This window comes from Cucumis melo, chromosome 1, assembly GCF_025177605.1.
Source record: "Cucumis melo cultivar AY chromosome 1, USDA_Cmelo_AY_1.0, whole genome shotgun sequence".
NCBI classification, from domain to species: domain Eukaryota; kingdom Viridiplantae; phylum Streptophyta; class Magnoliopsida; order Cucurbitales; family Cucurbitaceae; genus Cucumis; species Cucumis melo.
In genome coordinates this window covers 11,244,427-11,261,223 of record NC_066857.1, presented here as the reverse complement: position 1 = coordinate 11,261,223, position 16,797 = coordinate 11,244,427, and the positions used below count along the sequence as shown (strand labels likewise).

The 16,797-nt window shown below is 34.4% G+C and overlaps 3 protein-coding genes across 3 annotated transcripts; 2 read left to right on the top strand and 1 right to left on the bottom strand.

Moving 5' to 3' along the window:
• The first annotated feature begins 200 nt into the window (after nt 1-200).
• LOC103501244 (cysteine synthase 2) lies at nt 201-3,698 on the top strand. The gene is made up of 6 exons (XM_008464775.3): nt 201-530; nt 681-755; nt 1,382-1,525; nt 1,638-2,027; nt 2,115-2,350; nt 3,084-3,698. Exons 1-6 carry the CDS (start codon nt 216-218, stop codon nt 3,304-3,306), a joined length of 1,383 nt encoding a protein of 460 aa, XP_008462997.1. The 5' UTR covers nt 201-215; the 3' UTR covers nt 3,307-3,698.
• On the bottom strand, nt 3,516-7,259 carry LOC103501243 (uncharacterized). The gene is made up of 3 exons (XM_008464774.3): nt 6,786-7,259; nt 4,216-4,313; nt 3,516-4,014 (listed from the first exon to the last, which is right to left on the bottom strand). The coding sequence occupies exons 1-3, from the start codon at nt 6,835-6,837 to the stop codon at nt 3,751-3,753; spliced, it is 414 nt and encodes a 137-aa protein (XP_008462996.1). The 5' UTR covers nt 6,838-7,259; the 3' UTR covers nt 3,516-3,750.
• A 6,471-nt stretch (nt 7,260-13,730) lies between these two features.
• On the top strand, nt 13,731-15,709 carry LOC127148367 (uncharacterized). The gene is made up of 2 exons (XM_051081861.1): nt 13,731-15,072; nt 15,456-15,709. The coding sequence occupies exons 1-2, from the start codon at nt 13,731-13,733 to the stop codon at nt 15,707-15,709; spliced, it is 1,596 nt and encodes a 531-aa protein (XP_050937818.1).
• Nucleotides 15,710-16,797: the final 1,088 nt, after the last annotated feature.

The following is a 16,797-nucleotide window of genomic DNA, read 5'->3' as shown; positions in this document are numbered from 1 at the left end:
GAGTGAAAACCAAAATAGATTATTTGCTATCGTTTTTACAATTTGACATTTATTATTTTTTAGATAGTATTTATTATTTTCTTATCAAATAGAAATAGATTATACATTAAAAACATATTATTGACAAACTAAAATAATCTTCGTAGTAAAAGTATTCTAATCGAACTATAATAATTTGTATCTGCTTACCCAAACAACTTTATGTATAAAGAAATATGGTAACAACCAACAAGCAATCAGAAGTCGAAACCTCTGCCGCCCTCGTTCTTCGTTCTGCTGCATTTCAATTTATAATCTCTTCCATGGCGCCTGTGACTGATCGAGCCGCAGGCGCCACTATTGCCGCCATCTCTGTTTCTGTTGTCCTCTTCTCTTATCTTTTTATTAAACACCATCCCAAGGATCGCTCCACGAAGAACACAAAACCCTTCTCTTTATCGAAGAGAAGTCCAAAAAATGGGGTTGTAGGCGCCATTGGCAACACCCCTTTGATACGGATTAACAGCCTCTCTGAGGCCACCGGTTGTGAGGCAACTTCCCATTTCTCTATCTTCCTCTGTTTTCAGATTTCTTGTTCAAGTTATGGGTTTCTAGTTCCTGATAATTTGTTTCCCATTTTAAGTGTCTGTGTCATGTATCGTGTCTTATCGGTTGTTTTGATGTTTTCTCTGGATTTTTAGATTCTGGGGAAGTGCGAGTTCTTGAATCCTGGTGGGAGTGTAAAGGATAGAGTTGCAGTTAAGGTAATTGAAGAGGTGAGTTAATTTTCTTTTCTTGATACATCTTCTGGATTCACTGTTGCGTTAATTCGATTAACAACGTTGGTTTTGTTGAAATATTGTTGAGTCGTTTTTTGTTTATTGGAAACAGCTCGGTAGAAACTTAAAGAATTCTAATTGGATTTGGTATACTATCGGCTTCCTTATCTCAACAGACCAATAGAATATCATCTGTAAATTGCTAAAGTGAGATTGAAATTTGTCATATTTAACCTAGAATCTCATCCATCAGTCCCTCATCCACTTACTTTTCAATAAGATCACTTGTCAAGTCCTTCAAAAATGAAGGAACAAAAGAGGTGGGAGGGGGTACCTTGTCTTAAATTTTTAAAGCTTTGACTCCTTTCGATAAGGAAGGTTGCAGATTTAGTATCTTAAATGTAACTATTGATCTAGAGGTGGGAGGGAGTACCTTGGAAGTTAATGTGTTACACCACACCATGTTTCAATTGTAACACAATCATCCCTTACTTTCAACATATAACGTGAGCGTGTTAAATTAAAAACACAAAAATTCAGGAGGATGGCATCCTCACAGGGCGTTATGGAAAGGAAATTCATCATGCTGTTGTAGACATTATAATATGAGGTTTTCCTTGTAGGCCTTAGAATCTGGTGAGCTGGTTGAGGGTGGTGTAGTTACTGAGGGAAGCGCTGGAAGCACTGCTATAAGTCTTGCTACAGTTGCTCCAGCTTATGGTTGCAAGTGCCATGTGGTTATTCCAGATGACGCTGCTATTGAAAAAGTATGTATTGTATTTTTGGACTTTAGTCCTGCAGTTCTTTGCAAAACAAATATTTCAATTTCATTGGAATACCCATTACATTTGTATTAATTCTTTCTTTCCTGTATACCAGTCTCAAATACTTGAAGCACTTGGAGCGCATGTTGAAAGGGTAAGACCAGTGTCAATTACTCACAGAGATCATTATGTTAACATTGCTAGAAGGAGAGCAGCACAAGCCAATGAGCTAGCTTTGAAGCGTAAAACTGAAGAGCAACTATGTGTGGGAGACTTGGAACAAATTAATGGTCACATTTATGACGGAGAAACCCAAGATTATTCTTTCTTAAGTAATTGCAAAGGTGGCTTCTTTGCTGATCAATTTGAAAACTTGGCAAATTATCGAGCTCATTATGAGGGTACGGGACCAGAGATTTGGGAACAAACTGGTGGGTGCATCGATGCCTTTATTGCAGCTGCGGGAACCGGTGGTACTGTGGCCGGTGTTTCTAGGTTTCTAAAGGTAAACACTGCATTCCTTATCCTTCCAAATCCGTGTGTTATATTTTGTTGAGGAAATTGTGCAAGTTCTCTTCCCCTTCTTCCACAGGAGAAGAATCCAAATGTCAAGTGTTTCCTCATAGATCCACCTGGTTCTGGCCTGTTCAACAAGGTGACTAGAGGAGTTATGTACACCAAAGAGGAGGCTGAAGGACGAAGATTAAAGAATCCTTTTGACACAATAACTGAAGGAATTGGAATCAATAGATTAACGCAGAATTTCTTGATGGCAGAACTTGACGGGGCATTTCGTGGAACAGACAGGGAAGCTGTTGAAATGTCAAGGTTAGTGGCCAAGCAAGCCATTCTATTTGTTGATGTTATCATCTCCCTTTCTCTACTGATGCAACTATCTGTTTTTTTGGTTTATTGAGGTTGTTATTGAGATTTTGTTACGTATGACCCAAATAGTTGTGTTAACGTGGAATGATCAAAGTTTAGAGGATCTATGAAAATTAACCTCTCCTGCTTACCCCACAAAAGACCCAACCACTTGGAATTTCTTCTTGCGACTGTTGCTTCTGAAATATTCGGATCCTTAACATGACTTTTTTGAAAGTCCTGTTTGCCAGTCATGATTCTGTAAAGAATGGTTTTCTTTTTAAGAAATTCCGTTTGAATTTAAAATAGAGATCCACTATAATTTCACGGTGGTTGGTCACCGCAACTGCAATTGACAAACGAGTGGATTTTTTAAAAACATTGTGATGCAAAAAGCATACGTTTGGGATTTGAATATTTCACAACGGGTGAAAAGTCATAATCGCCAATTTCCAACCAGTTGAATGCTCTATGACATAAGTAGAATGTTTTCTTTTAATTCTAGAATTAGATCATAAAGGATCATAAATGTTAATTTTATTGATTTCTAGGATTTGGTCATTCAGCGTCAATGGATCTGAGATTGCGACATCCATACAAAGATGTCGTTATTATATACAGCATGCTGTTTGTAATCTTTTTGTTCAATTTTAGCCACACTAATCATTCTTCTTCTTGCAACGTTATTATAAACCAGATATCTGTTGAGGAATGACGGGCTCTTTCTCGGGAGCTCTTCAGCCATGAATTGTGTTGGAGCTGTGAAATTGGCTCAATCAATTGGCCCCGGAAAAACCATCGTCACCATTCTTTGCGACAGTGGAATGAGGCATCTGAGCAAGTTTTTCAGTTCAGAGTATCTGAGTCGATACAATTTGACGCCCAAGGCTGCTGGCTTAGAATTCCTTGAATCCAGGTGAAATGGTACAGCTATGAGTCTCAGAAGGTCGTGTTAAAAGAGCATGGAGGTTTGAGTCATCACGATATGCAACTGAATATAGAGAATTAACAGCACATCCATATTTGAAGGTCTTGAAGTAACTAAACTGTTGCAGAATGTTGGATACGACTCCAGAAATTCAATTTTGTAAGATTTAAGACGTTCGGAAGATTAAAATTATTCAATGAATTAGCTTCACCAAATCTTCTGCTTTGTAAGCAACTGCTTCATTTATACCATCAAAGCTCCAATGCAAAACTTATTATAGTTATAAACTCCCAGCTTTATGTAAATATAGAGAAGGGAACATTTGTCTCGAAAGGACAGTTTAATAGACTTATAAAACGACCGATCGGATCTTTATCTCAAAAACTGTGCTAATTTTCTTAAGTTGTCTTATAAAATACTTTGATCTCTGTGGACATTACTTCTCGAACTCAGCCTCATGGCAGTGCGGGTCAAGCCAGTCCCTAGAAGAACCCTTAGTCATATTGGTGCTTGATTTTCCAGCACCTACAAGCTCTCGTAAATTTTCCAACTTATTCTCTCGTCCCATTGTGGTCCTCCGGTCTGCTTCCTTCAATTTCAGCTTTAACCGTTGCTTACGATTGGTGGGGTTCAAATCTTGTTTCGACTGTGATGGTGGCGCGCCATGTGGGCCAAGATAAATCGTCGTCTCTTCTTTAACCTGAACATGAAAGAAGCATAAGCGAAGCAAGAATTGAATTGTCGGAGACAAAAACCATCACCTGAATCAATAATATTTGGCGTCTGAATTTCATTTGCATAGAATATAAAATATTTACAGCTTATCCACTAATTTTCCTTGGCCAATCTCCAAGGTGGCTTTCTTCTGGCTTTTATATTAAGAGGATTTACTAAAAACTACCTTTGGGGGAGGTTCTTCAATTTCTACTTTTGGAGAGCCAACTCTAGTTTGGTCTGTCTCTTCTATTCCCAAGCTGGGAATCACGAACCCATCAGTGTCTGTTACAAAAAGTTACCACACTACAATCAGTGCCATGCCCCATGAAGATTATCATTGAAACAAAAACTTCAGTGCGTAATGTGTTTGTATATTCTTAAGGAAGCTCTTGGAGGAATCTGTTGAAAAAGTACTCCTTTGACAATATTTTGATTTTGTCTCCATGATTAACAAAAAATGTAAATTTAATCGTTGCAAACAAAAAGATACAAGAAAAAAAAGTAGAGGCATATTCATAGTTGGAGCGCCCATTGAGAAAAGAAATAATATTAAGGGAATGCCAATTCTTTTGAGGGAAATCATTCTTGAAAAGAGAAAAAGCTGGAAAGAGCTGAGGCAGTTAAATAAATTATGGTAACTTGCTCATGAGCATCTATTGTGTAGTACCCCACAATGATAGAGATTGTTCATAAAGCATTCATGACAATCCAGAAATTATCCACTTTGGTCTCTCTACTTTCGGCACTATTATCAAGCAAGTGAGCACAACCTCCATTTTTGAGGGTACAAAAGCAAAATACTTTTGGTATTATTTTAAGCCACTGAGCATAGGCGCTTTAATGAACTCGACTAAAGCATTTAAGCACAGGTGCTCTAATGAACTCGACTAAAGCATTAAAACAACAAAAGTATAAAAGATAATGTTAGAACCTCAGGTGCTCTACTGAGCACATCTTTCATTTATTTTAGATCAAACTGACTGACTGGTGGTTCGTCCATGCACATCTGGGAGTTTTTTCAAACTGGCAATACCCAAGTATCTTCTATTTTATTCAAGAAACTTCATTCCTAGACTTGCGGAGTTCTTAACCAAGTTATAGAACCTAGGCATAAGAAGAAATGGTCAAGGACTACAATATCCTTGAACAGACGTCCACAAATTTCTTATCTAGTTTTCAGTAAATCGATTTACACAGATGAATTGATGTGCGTGCTAGGTCCATTTGGCAGCTCATTGCTTGCTCTCCACTCGTTGATATAGAAAACTACAGATAAAATGAAGAGTTCTCATCCAACAAAGTCCTTTGTAATGACCAATGTCCAAAGAAGGTCGAGTTCTTCCAATCAGAGCTCATTCACAGAAGTCCAAATCCCCATGACAAGATTAAAAAGTGGCTTATCCTTGAGATGGTGTTCTCTTTGCCAAACAAGGAAAGGAAAGTCAGATTACGGTAGGCCACCCTTTAGAAAGAGGAAAGGAAGTTCTTTGGCTTCAGTTCACCAACCATTTTAAAATTTTATGGCTTGAAAGAAACCAAGGAGACGTCCTTCTATCAATTCGTAGTTTATCTAACTTCAGCAGCTCTTTCTTTGTATGCTTTAGGTCAATGAGAGAAGCTTTTCATAGTCTCCTTCACGCTAGGACTTGACTCTCCTCCCTTCTTTTGTAAGCTCTTAACATCAATAAAATTATTTCCCATCTAAGAAAAACGTTGGAAAGATATTAAATTTAGCATTTCCAAGCTAACAACTACACATAATGAATGAAAAGCACTACCTCACTGTTAACCTTTCAACTAACAACTACATTCTAATCAACACATTCCACGAGATAACTTGGAAAGATACCAAAAAGAGCTATTCATCAAGTAACACATCGCTTTCCGTTTCCATGATGAAACCACCGAACAAAAGAGTACATTTTTTTGAGCAAAATCATTTCCCTCGTGTAACTTCGTAGCTAAGCGAGTTAAATTTAGACTATCAACTTTATCCAGTTTAACCTGAGCTAAAGAACGAGAATCAACATCCGTATCCTTTAATTGTTAGGATGTGTTCTCGAAATATGTGTATAATAGGTGGGTGCTCTTGTAGCTGAGCCAGACTGAAGTACTTTTGTTCTCAGTTTGAGCAGTCTTTTGGCTACGTTACTTTTTGCTAGGCTTGAATCTTTCGGATTTGATTGACCAATGTTCTTACCTGGTTAGGATTACTACTAACCAAAGTATAGAGCTTAAATTAGTTGAAACTACAACTTCTATGGCTAAAACAGGCTCGATTTCCTATGTACTGAAATTCGTGAACATCACTCCTCTTCTCAAAAAGTAACTGGCTTAAAATTCACTCAACCAAACCTCAAATATTCAGAAGGCCATGTAAGAGTACAAAGTGGAAACGATAAGAACAAGGCCTCAGAATTAGGGGAAACAAATTCCTACCACTACAAAGAACAAACCACCAAACACAGACAAGGAAGCAAACAAATCTATAGTATAAACTATCAAACAATCGGCAATATTGGGTTAAAATAAGTAGACAAATTTCCAGCACAATTCCAGAAAAGGGAGATTAAATGGATTCAAAACAGGAACAAAGAAGATCCACCATTCAATATTAGGGTTCATAACCACATTCCAAAAATGAGATTACAGATTTCAAAATTTGCAATCCACGGAAACCCAATTTGAAGAAAGAAACAAACCCCATTTCCAATGAGGGAAAAAGAGATGCAAGAATCAAAGAAGGAACAATACCCCACTCATCTTCTTCAGCTGGAGGAGCTTTTCGCACTGACGACGGGTCCATTGAACACTGACGATCATCGATTTCAGTGGCCACAGGGCGCTAAAGCCCAGAAAGGAGGAAGGGGAAACAATTAACACCACCACGCTCAACACGATTACCAAAGAAACTTCAATTAAAAGGAGAAAAATAAAATAAAAAGGGAAAAGAAGAGAGAGAATAAAATTTTAAAGGTATAGTTGAATTTGAATAGCAATTTTGACCAAGAGTATCACTTGTATATACCTAAAAACAATATATATATTATTTAAATCTCTAACCTCAATCTCTACTAAAATAAATGAATTGCAATTTTGATTAACAATAATACAATAGAAAGTTTGTATTTATTTATTAACAATAATACAATAGAAAGTTTGTATTGTATTCTATCCCTAAACAAGGAAAACGAAAGTACAATATCACGAAGGAACATGGCATGGAATCAAATTTACTTCCTCCAAGCTTCACATTCTCTTTCTCCCCTTTAAACACTTGGTCATTTGAACAGCTACAATAGAATCCTTTCTATTGGGAATCTAAGAGGAGATGTGATGCATGAGGAAACAGGGACAAAATGAAAATAAGGTTGTGAAACTTGAAAATAGTGGAAAAAAGAGATTTCGGTTGAAAACTATAAAAAGGAATTAGTTTGATATTAAAAATCAAGTCCAAATCATTCGATTTAATTATGAGGTTTGGATTATATTACTGTACAAACTCATCCAATTATGGACCCCAAACAATCCCTAAATCATAGCAAAACTTTGTGTTTTGTTTTAAATTTTTGTTCTCACATTATAAAATGTTATCAAATTTGCTAGAAGCACAAGTGCAAAGGTTTATCATATCGATTGATGAACGAGCGGACGATGGCCACAAACTTACATGCGAGAGGAAGGAAAGAAGGAAGAAAGCATGAGTGCAAAACGAGAAGAACAAATAAAGGTACCAACACAATCTAAGTGACATTTCACATAAACAAAGATTTAATATTCATTGTTTTCGAAATTCAGATCATTCGACTTTAACACAAAACAACGTATATTAGATCATCTTTATTGAAAACGAAAACTATATAAACTTGAAAGATGTATGGAATATCTTTCCAAATGAAGTTATTTTAAATTTTTAAAAAAATTCATAGGTTCAACAACCACCTAAATTGGAACTCGAAAAAAATGAGTTTAATAAGAAAAAGTTGGTTCATGGTAAATAATTGAAACGAACTTTTAGAAACATGTAGTTAAAGCATTTAATGATTAATCTCTCGTTAATTTGTATTAGAAATTGCAACCACTAACCCTACCCCTAACTCCAGCTACCACCTTTCACAACCATCGTCGGCCAACCTACTACCACAATCTCAACGATTGTTTCTAGTCAACCTTGATGACCACTTTTGACAACCATCATCGACCAACCCTCGATTTGTAAGAGTATATAATCATGCAATGGATGCAATATGATCAAATTTCATCCTAACTACATAAGATTAAATATGCTTTAACAAAACGACAAAAATAGAGTTTTCTATATACTAACCTTATGTAGTTTGATCAATTCACCTTGAATTAGTTATGATAATTGATCACGAATTCACCGATGACCACAACTAAGATCTTCTCTATTATCTTCTGGAATTAAAACTTGATTGTGGGATCAATTAAGTGACCAATTTGATAGAAATTTGAGTGAAAGAGAGATAATAATGCAAGAGAATTCTCAACCTTAAATCACCGGGAATCCAATAAGATTTAATCTTGTTAAACCTTTGTATTTAAAGAACATTAGGCAAACACTTTGCATAGTATTTTGACACTTAACTCGGCAATTAGATAGTGGATTTGGTGAATATTTGTTGCAAGAACAACATGATAATCTAATAGTTTATTCATGAAAAACCACTAAAGTGGGATATTTCTACTAACTTGGTGAAATTTTCCACCAAGTTTAACTTTTTATTTTTGACTTTCAAAAAAAAAATTTATTGAACTCATATAACAATTAATTAAACAAAAATAATTAATTAAATTTATTTATCTAATTTAATATAATATACTAAACTAATATTTTTCCTCTGATCACCATCAATCTAATTGACCTGATTCGAATCCCTATTCTAATTTCTGATGTTTAAATATTATTTCTCTTTTAATTTGTATTTGTTAATCATATCAAATATTATTTGGATATGTAACGATTTACTCTTTAAATCAATTTGAACATTTTAAATTTTTTGATCACTTTGTTTTAAGTTTAATTCTACAATGAGCTAGAAGAAGGACTAATAGACTTACAGATCATGAGCTCCAACGATCAGAGATTAATTGGCTAAACTTTTTTAGCCTAGCGAACTAACCTTTCTTTAACTAATGGGACTATCTACTATAGCTTGTAGTTGCATCCTTCTTATTGTTTATATATTTGTATCCATCTTATATAACCATGATTAGTAAGTAAACCCTTCACATGTTGTTTGTAGTTTAGGTCGGCTAGGTCTAAATTCGTTTTACTGCCGAAATTACATCTTGTTCATTAAACTTAGTTTATCCTATAATGAACTATTGATTTATGGTTTCTCAGTTAAATAGAATCCCTTTAGGCCAATAAGAGGGTGGAGGCGCCCCTTGTTCAAGATTTATAAGAGTCAGTACTTAAGGGAACAACCTCCCTACGTTATTCCTAGAAGTGGATAGAAGTGAATTTTATCTTGCACCCTATGTCCCCCAGCTATGCACTGATCAGTCTTACCCTGGAATTGTAGGTCTATTGGGTCAACATTGATAAATTGCTCTCACCAATGTAGATATAAGAATAATCACAAGTAAACAGAAGTTCATAATTAGCTCAGGATTAAGCTCACGTCCTAGGTCATCAAAGTTAAAATAGTCAATTTCAAACAGTAAACATAGAGTGACTGTTTTGTGGCGGTCTTATACAAATTATTCTACATAGGACGCACTCACTCACATATCTCTGTATAAGTAATTCAAGATCATACCGCTTGTACCAAATACAAAGTGGGTCACGTCCACAGTTAGAATAAAGCACTCAACTCTATTCTTATATTATAGATCGTTTGGGCTATATATAGTCAAACTTGATTCACATTTATATGTCACTGCATAAAATTCAAGTACTTATATTATAGTCAAGGAATCTTAGCTTATTGGATTTTGAGTTTGTAATGAGCAAATCTCTTATTCAATAACAATTTATTGAACAATACCTCAATAGCAACTTTATTGAATAATATGATAGTTTAACATTCACAAATCACAAGTTTTAAGACCATGAAACCCAACACGATCACCACTTATGGTGACTGCATTGGGCGACCTTCAGTCATCCTCTCTGATATCAATAGTCGTCGACCTACCTCTTTGAAATACCCAATTTGAAATAGATTATCATTTCTCCATTTTTTCCTCTTTTGTGTTTTTTTGTTATATTTCCAAAATATCACATACAATAAATGATTTAAATTTAAACATTACGAGGTCATCTAAATGCAAAGATGTTTTAACCGTTTGCTCTAATTTATAAGCAAACATGAAAAGCATATGAAAATGAGTGATTATTTAGCTAAAACAGAGTTGATTAACAAAGATACGACTAGAATAAAATCAACATTCACACAGCAAAAGGTGGACAATTATTAAGTTTGAGGTTTTCGGACGAACCACGCACATATTTTCATGCATTTTTCGAGTTGATATTTTAAATAATGCTTGTAGATAATGCAAAATTAGTAAAAAAAACTACCTCAATTACATTTGAAAAATCCTCTTACAGAAGACAAACTCCCACAATGATAACAACATCAACCTCGATTAACAAATTGATAACAGCCCCAAGCAACCTGAAAATTAAGTCTAATTAACGTGACCCGTACATGAGACCCATGCGATTTGAAAACTTGATCCATGTGACCCTCCGAATAATTGCCATCAACCCATGAAAAAATCAAAAACCAACCTTCTTCTTTTTCTTTCATTTATTATGATTCAGTCCATTTATTGTTCTGACAACTTCTTCTTCTTCATTAATTCTTCTTCTCCTTCTTTCAATATTAATTCTCCTCTCATTTCAACATTCATTTCCCACTGGTCCACTTCATTTTTCTTATGTCTTCCTCTCTCTGATAGAAAACTATCGGTTCACAGTCTATCAGTGGCTTAATAGATAGTATGAGTAACTATTTCTTGTTTATTCCTCAAATAATTAACTTAAACTTTGTGAACAAATGGAAAGAAAGAAAAATAAAAACTTCAATAAATGGGAAATCATCAAGCAAAAGAGAAAGTCATAAAAGTCTAAAACAGATGAAATGAAATAAAAAAGATATCATACATGACATATGTGAATTTTTTGTTTATATATAGTTGATAGAAATGGTTGTGTGTGTGAGAGAGAAGGGATTAGAGTCCTTCGTGGTTGAGAAATTTAATAGACCTTAAACTTAATTTAATTAGAAAATTAAATTTTAAAAATAAACATACTGTAGACTAAATACTTGATTAAGTCGGCTTGATTTATAATTAGAATTACATACATGAGACTTACTTCTGTTGTCGTCTCTAAATGTACAAAATGTCAAATTATAGATCACCGCCGGTTAGAACCACTCCTATACTCGGGTGATTGAGGTTCTTAGCTTGTAGGAACCAAATTTTGGATTGAGAATCTTGAGAGAAATTTTTTTTCTTCTTTTAAGAGATTACGCAAGAACTCTTCTTTTCCAAATTCGCAGAGTGGACGTTACTTACTTGAGGAAGTTAGAGAGAGATGGGGAGCATATCACATTCTCTAAATAACTCCCACATAAGAGAGTTATTTATTTAATTTAATTTAATTAATTAATTATAGAAAAAATACATTTTTAAATATAGTAAAATAAACTAAAATATTCACAACATAGCCAAATTTTAGATTCTATCAATATTAGAATGTTAGATACTAATAGGCTTCTATTACTATCTACAATTTTGATATATTTTGTAAATATTTTTTCAAATTTTTCATTTTTGACAATTCTCCTGTAAGAAAATTAGGAAAATTGTCAAAAAATAGAACATAATTTGACAAAATATTTACATTTCATAGAAAAATCAAAATTTAACAAATTTGTTAGTGGTTTTTTTCTACGGACCGTAATAGTTTTGCAATTTTTTCTAGTTTTGAAAAAAAACCTTTAATTAAATTAATATTAAAATAATTAAATAGATAAATTTAAAATTAATAAAATCATATCTAATTAATATTTCACTTAATTCATATTTAAATAGATAGCTCTCACATAACACATAGTTTTAATTTAATTAAATCAATTTTATTTAAATAAAATTAAACTCAACTATTTATTAATTCCCTAATTAATTAATTGTTAAATTAAATATTTTATATTTAATTTAATCCAAATTTGAATTATATTCATTCGTCCATAATAAAAAAACTCTCTGATGGTATTGTGCTTACAGCGTATTTGTTGTCTTTTTTTTGTTGTAATAATGATTTTGAACTTTTGTAATTACTGCAATACTATCGTAGTGGATCAATATGGCTGGTATCGGTTTATTCCATATGGGAATTTTAGATAACAAACTTCAAAGCCAACTTGCTTCTTCCACTAGTTGTTAGTGCTATCATTTTTTAATGCAGTGCTGATTGAGATAAAACAGTTTGTTTCTTGGATTTTCAAGCACAACTCTACCTCCAATATTAAAGAGTCATCCAAGAGGGATCGGACACTACAAGAAAATTGCTATTTAGTGACAAATTTTTAGTGACGTAACAAACTTTTGTGAGTAGAAGTCATTTATAGCGACGCAAAAAAAATATGTCACAAAAGATTATTATTAGCGACACATTTTAAATTTTCGTCATTAAAAGAATTAGTAACACAATAATAATGTCATGAAAAGTGTGATAGCTTTAGCAACAAAAATAGATGTTGCTAAAAGTTTAAAAATTTCCCCCCTTTATCTCCCTTCTCTTTTTTTCATTAAACAGTTTTAATTAAAAAAAAACCCTTCCCCCTACCCATTACCAACTCGAAAACCCATCTCCACCTCCTCTCCTCCACGACACTACCCATCAGCACGAACTGAGGCGACCGGCGACAAATCTGCACGACGACGACGCTTCACCAGGCCGAATCTACACGACGACACTTCACCAGGCAGGACGAACCACAACGAACCAGGCCGAACGATTTACGGCGACGAATCTACACGAATCACTTCGAGGGTCGGACGAACCACAACGAACCAGGTCGGACGAACCACGACGAACCACGACCAGCTGCACGAATCAGTCTGACGGCCACGACGAACCACGACCAGCTGCACAAACTAGGTCGGACGAACCACGACGAACCACGCCAGCTACTTCTCGTGACGATTCTGCCTGAAGTTTCTTGAATACTTCTGCTCCACACCCACAACAACCCAAGACATTTCGGTGAGATTCTTAATTTTTAAAATTTGTAGGCGGTGTATTTGGATTTTGATTTGTTAAATATTTATTCTCTTAATTAGTTTTAAGATTGGGATTTATCCTTGTAGTGTTTGCATAGTCTTGATTAATGTTTGGATTTAAGTAATGTCTTGTTGAATATTTGTTTTGTTAATTAGATTGAAGTAATGTCTCGTTGAATATTTGTTTTGTTATTGTGTTTTCACTTTTAGGAATGAAGTTGTGAGTTTAACAACAACAATATAATTTTTATTGACTTGATACGAAGATCTTGATTTTAGGTTTTAGGAGTTGTTTTGATTGCTCTTTCTCTTTGTAAGTGTAATTGTTGTTCTTTCGAATGTGTGATTGTATACTTTATTATTAAGCAATTTACATATGACTTTAATTCTAACACATGGATTTCTAACTTAGGTACTTTAAGTGTTGTACTTATTATGGATCGAAGTTGGATAAATTTAAAAGATCGAGCTTCTAGTGAATATTTTGATGGTGTTGCTAACTTTATCGAAATTGCAACTAATCATTTAGACGAAGAGGAAAGAACAAGATGTCCTTGTTCAAATTGTTTGAATGTCAATTGGAATAGATTAGACGTCATAGAACGTCATTTGTATAAATATGGTATGTCCCCGACTTATAAGCGATGGATATTTCACAGAGATGTTGTTGATCTTTCTCCATTTTTAAGGTCTAATTTGAGGTTTCTAGGTGCAACGTTTTCGAATGTAAGTGAATGTAGAGAAGAGAATGTAAATATTAGAGAAAACATTGGAGTTAGAGATACTATGGATGATGAGATGGTAGAGATGATTCATAATCTACATGGGCCAATGTTTGAAGAATGTAGAAGAGAATCAAACGAGCAAGTTGAGTCCGATAAAATAAGTGGAATGTTTCCTGAAATAGAAGATGAGTTATATTTGGGATGTCTAAAGTTCACTTCATTTAATTTTTTAGTGAAACTTATGCACATTAAGGTATTTAATCGTTGGAGTGACAAATCCTTTAATATGTTGCTTGAACTATTAAATGAAGCCTTTCTGAATGGTGTGAAGCTACCTGCCTCCTACTATGAAGCTAAGAAGAGACTACGTGACCTAGGGATGGGATATGAATCAATTCATGTGTGCAAATTTGATTGTGCTTTATTTTGGAAAGATTATGCATCACTTGACAAATGTCCGCATTGTGGAGAGTCTAGATATAGGTTGAATGATAAAAAGAGGAAACAAATTCCACATAAGGTGCTAAGATATTTTCCACTAAAGGCAAGGTTGCAAAGATTATTTCTTTCAAAACATACCGCAGAGGATATGAGGTGGCACAAAGATAAGAGGTGTGAAACTAAAGGTATACTTCAACATCCTGATGATGTTGAGGGTTGGAAACATTTTGATGAACAATATCCTTGTTTTGCTTCATATGCTCGAAATGTCAGATTAGCACTTTCTTCTGATGGGTTTAATCCATTTGGAAACGTGAGCACATCATACAGCATGTGGCCAGTAATACTCATTCCATACAACTTGCCTCCTTGGAAGTGTATGAAAGCACCATTCACTTTTCTATCTTTACTCATCCCTGGTCCAAGGTCTCTTGGCAAAGAAATTGATATTTACTTACAACCATTGATAGATGAGTTAAATGAGTTGTGGGTGAATGGTATTCAAACATACGATAGTTTCAGTGCTTCTTTCTTCCAACTCCGAGCTGTACTGTTGTGGACAATAAATGATTTTTCAGCTTATGGTGATTTATCTGGTTGGAGGACAAAAGGTTATAAAGCATGCCCGGTTTGTAATGTTGATACAAGCTCACTAGGACTAAAGAGCAAAATTTGTTATATGGGACACTGTAGATATCTACCTCTAACACATGCATGGCGTAAAAGTAGGCAACATGATGGAAAACAAGAATTATGAGCAAGTCCAAATATTTTATCTGGACAAGATATTATAAATCAATTGAATTCTATAAGTTTTCCACTGTTGAGCAAGAATCCTACAAGACGTGACATCAAACGAAAAAGGACAAATTGTGAGCACAATTGGACTAAAAAAAGCATTTTTTTTTCAATCTTCCTTATTGGCAAAACGATAAACTACGTCATAAACTAGATGTGATGCATATTGAGAAAAATATTTGTGATAACTTGGTAGGTACGATATTGAACATTGATGGAAAGACTAAAGACACCATTAAAGCTTGTGAGGATCTAGCTAACTTGAAAATAAGAAAGGAGCTTCACATACAAGAGATTGGAAATAAGTGTGTAAAGTCTCATGCTTCCTACACGTTAACTGCTGCTGAAAAAGTTAACTTTTGTATGTTTTTGAAGGCTGTGAAGTTTCCATATGGTTTTGCATCCAACATATCTCGTTGTGTTAATTTGAAGGCAAAATATATGGTTTAAAGAGTCATGATTGTTATGTTTTATTACAAAGACTTCTCCCAATCGGCATTCGACCATATCTACGTAAGGACATTTCTACTACTATATCATAGTTGTCAAATTTCTTCCATGCTCTATATAAAAAAGCTTTGAGCATATCAGAACTAGACAAAATGCAAGATGATATAGTACTCATCTTATGTAAGTTGGAAAAGATCTTTCCACCAGCTTTTTTTGACATGATGGTCAATTTAGCTGTCCATTTGTCGTGGGAAGCAAGAATTGTTGGACCTGTTGGATATAGTTGGATGTATCCAATCGAAAGGTATGCGAATTCTTTATTGCTATTACTTTTATGATGTAGGATTCCGACATATGTAATTTCGTTCATGTTGTCTCAGGAGTTTGCGTTATTTGAAACAATATGTTAGAAACAAAGCTCGACCTGAGGGTTCAATTGCAGAAGCTTATGTCATAAATGAATCCTTGAACTTTTGTTTTATGTATTTACGTGGCATTGAAACAAGGTTTAATAGAGGGGATCAAAATAATTATGACATTGATGATGAGGAGTTCAACAATTATGGTCTATCAATTTTCTCTCAACACATAAGGTGGTTAGGTGGTGCCGTATTTCGACAACTAACCCCTGATGAGTTAGAGAAATCACATTGGTATATTCTAAACAACTGTGATGAAGTGGAACCTTATCTCCAGTACGTATCACTTTGATTAAATTCATTTTTAATATTTTAAATATGACTAAAAGGTTACATGAACTTGCAAAACATAGGGAGCATATGAGGATCCTTGATGTAAATTGTTGGATTGGAGTAGCATATGCGGATATGATACATTCATTCTTGTGATGATTTTGGTCCTTTGATGTAGACTTCCCCCCCCCCCCCCCCCCAATTGTTTTAGAATGTTTGGGTTTCATCCATTTGATTAGTGTCATGATGCTTTGAACCCGTTTATTGAGTTTAATTGTAATGAATTGGTTGCTTTAGACATGTCCCCCTCCCTTCTTGTTCTTTTTTAGAAAGTTTAAGTTTATCCATTTGAGTATGACATATTTAAAGTGCCTAAGTTTCATTTTTTGCTTTGAG